This window comes from Gymnoscopelus microlampas (genome assembly GCF_963454915.1).
Source record: "Gymnoscopelus microlampas genome assembly, chromosome: 7".
In the NCBI taxonomy this organism is placed as follows: domain Eukaryota; kingdom Metazoa; phylum Chordata; class Actinopteri; order Myctophiformes; family Myctophidae; genus Gymnoscopelus; species Gymnoscopelus microlampas.
This window is the reverse complement of record NC_139944.1, coordinates 34,296,638-34,304,102: the sequence shown is the minus strand read 5'-3', so window position 1 is coordinate 34,304,102 and position 7,465 is coordinate 34,296,638. Positions and strand designations below refer to the sequence as shown.

The 7,465-nt window shown below is 41.8% G+C and overlaps 1 protein-coding gene across 3 annotated transcripts in view; it reads left to right on the top strand.

Moving 5' to 3' along the window:
• Nucleotides 1-7,465, top strand: part of rap1gapb (RAP1 GTPase activating protein b) — a 111,347-nt gene that overhangs the window by 100,974 nt on the left and 2,908 nt on the right. For all 3 annotated transcript variants that reach the window (XM_084062089.1, XM_084062087.1, XM_084062088.1), the window contains 5 exons: nt 3,300-3,409; nt 3,628-3,750; nt 5,253-5,391; nt 6,258-6,363; nt 7,285-7,397. In XM_084062089.1, coding sequence (XP_083918215.1) covers nt 3,300-3,409; nt 3,628-3,750; nt 5,253-5,391; nt 6,258-6,363; nt 7,285-7,397 — 591 coding nt within the window. The remainder of the gene's footprint in view (nt 1-3,299; nt 3,410-3,627; nt 3,751-5,252; nt 5,392-6,257; nt 6,364-7,284; nt 7,398-7,465) is intronic.

The window sequence follows — 7,465 nt, the reverse complement described above, 5'->3', positions numbered from 1 at the left end:
AATCCCTGCAGTGGTTGCTGAATTCCTCAGTGTAATAAACAAACAAACAAAACAAAATAAACTAGGGTGAAAAGAAAATGTGCATCTCTTGCGGAATTAAGCCTAAGTATGGTCCTTAGTGAGATCCAGTGTAGTTTGTGGCTCCTGGAGTTGAGGTGAGAGGTTAGCGTAGACTGCTGTCTGACTACCCAGAGTCCCTTACAGTTGCTTTGGCATGATGACCAGTTCCTCTAGTGTCTGAAGACTTCTCTGTGCACCCCTGTGTTGTCCTTGCATGTCTGGCTGTAAAGTAAGCATGGCCTTTAATTAAAGAGGTACGCAATATGTTTCGCTATATTTTCTTTAGCGCTGGGGTAAAGTGTCCTTTTGATTAAATCAGAATCAAAAATGCAAACATTCTGGAAATGTGTAACTATAGGAACAGGACAGGACAGGATTTTTAGAAAAGACTACGCCCTTGAATCATTACCAGTCCTCTGACCATTCTTATTATCCCTTGTAGTCTGTCTTTCTCTTGCATCACCAAACAGAATTGTTTCGCCTCAGGGCAGATACATCTAGAGTTGCAAAACCAACCCTTAACAGCCCATTCATCCAAACGGAAAGGTCCCATCTGATTGTGTTAAACGACGTTAATCTCACCAAGATTGCAGCTGTACGGAAAGCTTGGATTATCCTCTTTGTATCTGTTAAGTCTTGAAAATCTACCGTTGTCATGTTATGAGCTACTTTCTGTCAATAAATTCCGTGCTAGTGTTTGAGTTAGGAAGCGCTCGTTGGAAATCCTGCGTACCACCTGTTTCTAAATTGCACGTATTGCAGGAGGCAGCAGGACGTTGCGTTATTGAAAACGAGTTTTTCCAAACTCTGACACCCCCTGCACTGAATGTATTTACAGAAAGTAGCTCATGACATGTCTAAGTTTTTTTATGAAACACAAGCTTAACAGATACAAAGAGGTTAATCCAAGCTTTCCGTACAGCTGCAATCTTGGTGAGTTTAGCGTCATTTAATACAATCAGATAGGATAAGGATAATTCCTTTTAACAGGTCGTTCATGAAAGTCCTTGCGGTCTTGTTTCCAATGAGAACCTGTGTGCAATTAGGGGTTAAGAGTCTTGCTCAGGGACAAATTTCATTTCATCGACACATATGCTGTCCTGGCCGGGAATCGTACCTGCGGCAACCAGGGCCTCTGGCTCCCTAGGCGGACTCACTAACCACTCAGCTATGGCCGCCCCAGGACTTTTCTGTTTGGATGAATGGGCTCTCAAGGGTTGGCATTGCAACTCTAGATGCCAGAAAGCGTTATAGCATCTGAGTTGCTTCCGGCTAGCAGATACTGACAACATGGCTGCTTATACCTTTGTGGTGCTCTGACTCCACCTGTTCCCTCCTGTGTCTCCAGCCTGCTCTGACTCTGACGGTGCGTTTTAACAGCGGGCGATCAGGATAGTATTTTACGGAAGTGCATTATATGTCTATGAGAGCCGGCAACTACTGGCGATAGGGCGAAGTGGGCGGGGGGGGCGATGAAAGATGGATTTTCTTTATCTTTTGGACGATGTCGCCCAGCGGTCGCCCAAGAGTCGCCCGCTGTTAAAACGTACTGTAAAGTGCTACTGTGACCTCTAGTACACTGGTTCTCAAACTTTTTCAGGCCGTGACCCCCCAAAGTAATCCTATTTGAACTGGGGACCCCCCACCCTGACAAGCACTTGGAATTGCAGGCTTTACATTTAAGTTTGACTCTGTTACACAGATAAATATTGTGAAAATAGCCGATCTACAAGCTCAGTTGTGAGCTTGTAGATCTGTTATTTTCAAAATGTTTACATCTTTATTATATTATTTGACAATTTGGCCAATGATTGACCCGTTTTTATAATATAGTTTTTTTAGTTTTTTTTTAGGGTATTAAAAAGGTCTTAAAAGTCCTTAAATTGTCACTTCACTGTCATCTGGGGACCCCCCCCCAAAAATCATGTGGGGACCCGACACAGGTTGAGAACCACTGCTCTAGTATACGTACCGGTATATGTCTTTTCTGTGAGCTTCTCTCCAGCCCACTGCACCGTTGCTGTTTGAATTCTACTGCTGCACGCATGATATCTCTCCATGTGATTGTTTTCCTCCCTTCCCCTGTCAAACTATCTTTGAACCTGTCTCTGCCTTTTCTCTCTGCCCCCCCCCCCCTCCCCCGTCTTGTGTGGCTCTAGTCTTTGCTTGTCCCAGGGAAAAGTCCCAGTAAATATGGACGTCGAGGCAGTGCCATAGGGATAGGAACAGTAGAAGAGGTTAATGTTGTTTAATTCTCCCTTCTTCATTTGCTTCATTGCTATTGTGCTCTCATGATGTAACATCATTGTCAAGTGTGTACACAGACATTGTATTATTGTTGTTTTGGATGTGTGTATATTCATAACGGTTTAGTTCCCAAGGCTGTAGGCTTTCTTAGATGCAGTATGTTCTGTTAAAGGTGCAACACATTGGTTTGACTATGCCATTTGCTTTGTAGCAACTCGAAAGACAAAACTGATTATGTTAATTCATTAACATTTCAGTTAGAACCCATCCATGCAGAGGGGTGTTTTGGAGATTATTTTCTCAAATATAAATATTCATGAAACATTTTCAGACATTCATTCTTTGTCATTTAACATGTTTCCCGAGGCTCTTTGCCAATGGAAACGGACTCATCTTTCCCATTTTGCATTTCATCACCCTAAGCCAGAGTCATACACTCTTCAGCCACTTAACTTGTTCTTACCTCGTCATGGTTACAGAAGTTCAAAGACACCTTTCATACCAACTGAACTCTTTAACTGAAGACTACAATTTGTTATTCCTGAACTGAACATATTTGTTGTGCCTCATTAGTTTTTAACATGATTCATCTTTGTTAATTGTTACTTGTCTGTGTTTGACATGCTCAATTCTATCATTTTTTTTAACCTTCTATCTTGGCCAGTACTCCCTGAAAAAAGAGATTTTAATTAAATATAGGTTGAACAAAAAATGTAATTCATTACAAAAATAAAATACACATCTCATTTCTAGCAGTCCACTCTGTCATTGCACATGATTATATTGTTAGGACAGAGGTTCCCAACCTTTTTCTGGATCAGGGCTGAAATTGAAAATCTCGAACTAATTTATGTCATTACTAAACCATATAGCTGTTGCATGGAAATAAGAAAAAGGTCCCTCCTTCTGTGTTGCCTAGACCTGGTTAATCGAATTGAATTGAATAAACTACTAAGATATACTGTCTGACTTCCCTCTCTGTCCTCTGCCAGTCATTGATAATTCCTGGGAAAAGTCCCACCAGGAAGAAGTCTGGACCCTTCAACTCCCGTCGCAGCAGTGCCATCGGCATTGAAAACATCCAGGAGGTCCAGGAGAGGAGGTGAGTGGTGGAATAGTAGCGGGACTTCACCAGTATCCATCAAGACTTATTGGAATGGTGTTAAAATTGATCTCAACAAAAACAATCAAGGATCCCCTTAACCGCTTATTAGTAAGTGTTGAATGTACCATCTAGTTGTAAACACTTTGGCCGATGAATATGTTGTAAACATGAACCAGCTTTTAATTCCTTTACCATATTTTCCTCTTATTTTGAAGCCGGGAGGTGTCTCCTAGTCCCAGCACACAGAGGACCCCAGACAGTGGCCACATTTCCCAGGACCCAAAATCAGAGAACTCCTCCAACCACAGTTCTCCAGAGATGCCTACCACTAAGCATAGGTGACTACTGTGTGAAAATCCTCAGTTCAGTGGCTTTTAATTATGGAGAAAAACGATGAGCTTTTATGCTGCTTAGTTGTAGAAACCATTCCAATTATTATTATTTTTGCGAGCTGGGATACAGATAAATGTAATTATATACATTTTGAGATTCACTTGGCCTACTGTGAAATGGCCTTTTTTTTAATCTACGCTGGAGTTCATGTGTGACAAAAAAAAGTCCAAGAAGTACTGCTTGACTTGCAAGGGAAAGAATTCCAAGGCACTCCGTCTTTTAATTCATTTCAGTCAGATAACTTACGAATATTTTATTTTGGCGTTCAGCCTCTGCTACATTTTTCTCTCTGCTCAGCACAATTAGACAACCACCATTAACCATTAAGAGCATGGAGATAGTTATACGATAACAACAACCCCTTACGGGGAACAGAACTAATAGCAGAGCCCGCTGGTGGTGCTGGGTGGGGTGGCGGTGGGAGCAAACAGCCGCATAACAACAGACCAGGGACACAGACAGCAGAAGGAAGAACGGAGACTGAGGTGAGCTTAAATAACCCGGCAAATTGGTTCGGCTGATTGCCACGTCAGCGTATGATGTATGGGTCTTGCGTAACACTGTATAAACCCACATAGTAATGCGCATGTGTGGAACCTCTCGAGTGTATCTGCCTGAGTTAGTCTTGCAAGCTACGCATCATTTTTTGTATTTTTTATATTATGTTCTGAGCAAGGCAACAGCATGACCAACGCATGTCGACCTAATAGGTCTTCGTCAGGGTCTGACCACTTGGGAGTCGAGCAGTGTTGATTTCGTCGACTAAAACTATGACGAGAAATGTTCGTTGACTACCTTTTTTCACTGACGAAAACAAAATAATAACAAAATAAAAACGAATCTACGATGACTAAAACTGAGACTAAATATAATTTGAGAATCTTCGTCAACAAATAAAAACTAGACTAAAATGTTAGTGAGGGAATAGTGGAGAAGAGATCCAGTAGACCTAAAAGACATGTCATTTTATGTTTGTTTGCGCTCGGGTGTTGCGTTCTGAAAATAGCAGATCTACAAGCTCACAACGCGTCGCGCTGCGGCGCGTTGTGAGCTTGTAGATCTGCTATTTTCAGCATGCAACCAAGTGTAAAATCAGCCATTACGACGCCATCAAAGCACCGCCAAAATACATTGTAGTCGACTTAATCAACAGTAGATTAGGCGACTAAAATCATATGATATTTAGTCGACTAAAACTAGACTAACAGTAAAACATTTCAGATGAATAAAATATGACTAAAACTAAATAGAATTTTATTCAAAAGCCTATGACTAAAACTAAATCAAAATTTGCTGTCAAAATCAACGCTGGAGTCAAGCAGTACTTTTACCTGTGCCACCAAAAAGCCAAAGCCAAAAGCCACTGATCCATGCAGCGCTTCCTCCTTTTCCTTTTTAATCTGTAGTTAATGTGTGTTTGAGTGGTCAGAGTGACCCAGGTGGGTAGTTCTGCGATGTGTTGCAGGGCTCCGTCCATCCCAGAGGCTCAGGACCTGTCCCGTTCCTCTTCCAACGCCAGCAGCTTTGCCAGCGTTGTGGAGGAGCACGAGAACGAGGAGGCGGTGGAGGAGTACGACACTGGTCTGGTGAGTGGCCCACAGGGGGCAGCACTTAACGCCGTCACTACAAAAAAGTGGAGGAATATATCATTAGCATCTTTTGCATGCCACTCCTTCAAGAGAATTTTTCTTTTTTTCTTTTTCTTTATTCAAGCGGCATTTCACAAACAAGGGAACATGGGATGCGTGACTTCTTTGCCATATTAGAATACCATGTGCCTAGTTATGACCGTGATTAATTAAAGAGCTAGTGCCATGTTTTTGCACTTTTTCTGTTTTTCGTGTGTCTATGAGGTTGATAGAACTTCATTAAGGCCCCCGCTGGTGGTTTTATGGTGTTTCATGTCTTCTCTGACTATTTGGAGTTTTTTCCTGGAGGCTGAAATCTTGAGGGTCAAACGTGCCAATAGAGAAACAGCCCTTTAGTGACATCACAGAGCCCCCCAAAAACATACCCTCCCCCTCATTATCATAACACAACAGGTGTGGGCATGAGGAGGAGGAGGGACTAGGACAGGTGGGTGGTGCTAAGGTGGTGGAGGAGGTGCTAAGGTGAGAACCAGGCATACTTAATGAACTGGAGGCGTGTCCACATAAACATTTTTTTTTAAACTATTTCTGTACACTTTTTTTTTTTTGAAAAAAATCCTTACATAATAATAATACCTTATGATCAGGTTTTAGGGTTGAAAAATATCATGGCACTCCATCTTTAAGACCTGTGGCCGATTCTACAAATGCCTTCTAAATCCTAACAGTTTTCAGGGAAAACCTGTTGGTTAAGAAGGGGTGAACTCTCCCCATTTCTTAGCCTATTTGTTACAAAGCTTGTCCTTGTTGTACAAAACGTTAAATAGGCAACTTGAGTTGACATTGTTTTTTGACCCATACAGGAAAGTCTATCCTCTGCTGGGACGCCTCACAAGAAGGATCCGTTTATGTCCGGCTCCTGGCTGGAGGACAGTGTGTGCAGCAGCACCAGTCAGGCCGGTTCCCCAGGTGACCATTAGGAATATGGCCTTCATTTATACTGTATGCAGTGGGTACTTAGCTGTTTAGACATGATCGCTCATGACTTGAACACTATTAAATCCTCAGACAACCTGGGAAAATCTTTTTTTAAAGATATTTTTGGGGTCTTTTCTGCCTTTATTTGATAGTACAGTGGAGATATGACAGGAAACGTAAAGGTCTGCTGGGAATGGGAATCAAACCTGGGACTCGCTGTCAGGCTGCATCAGAGCCTATGGTACTGTACGTGTTTTAACCGCGACCCCTGCTTTCCCACCGGATCCTAGTAACTTCAACTTGGCGACGCCCCTAGTTGTATGCTTCATACATATCCAGATATTCTGATGAATGTTGAGATGTAGTATTATTTATTCCAATAAGATATTTGAATGAGTAGGCTATAAATAAGTATGGAATTGTCACTGAAGTCCGTACGGTTGAACCTATCTAATTTAATATCAAAACAACTAAATGTGTATGCAGATTCAAACACACTGCCTTTACTACAGCAAACAACCTTTATAATTGTTTTAGTTGCCTTAGGTTCAAGATGACATAACTTTTAACATGCTATTGGCTGTTTGTGTTCTTTTTGGAAATAATGACAATCTGCTTATAGGAAAAATGTCCCAAAAATATAAAAAGCTACTCCTATGGAAAGGCTATCATATATTAATTTACTTAAAATGACCGTATAAAGTTTATGTTGTTTTAGTTTATAGTATAAACAATTTCGCATAGGTAAGGTTTTGAATCCCAGGCTCTCGCCGCTCGTGTTGAAATGAAAGCAAGTTATGATTTTGTGCAACATGTTTAAAATTTTCGACTGCCTCCAAGCAGACGAGACCTCACGCCCCCAGTGAACGCTTTTATGCATTAACAGCCACGTATCTGTCTTGTCCCTTACAGCACCTGCTCGCCAGCAGCAGCAACCTGAGGGAGTCAGGCCATCAGAGCCAAAAGGAACAGACAGCCGACCCAAGACAGAGCGCTCCTCATCACAGGAGCACAAGTCCTCATCAGTAAGATACAGAGACACAACCTTTGGCTCCAGTCATTAGATTTCACTATATTCTTCCACTGAATGACT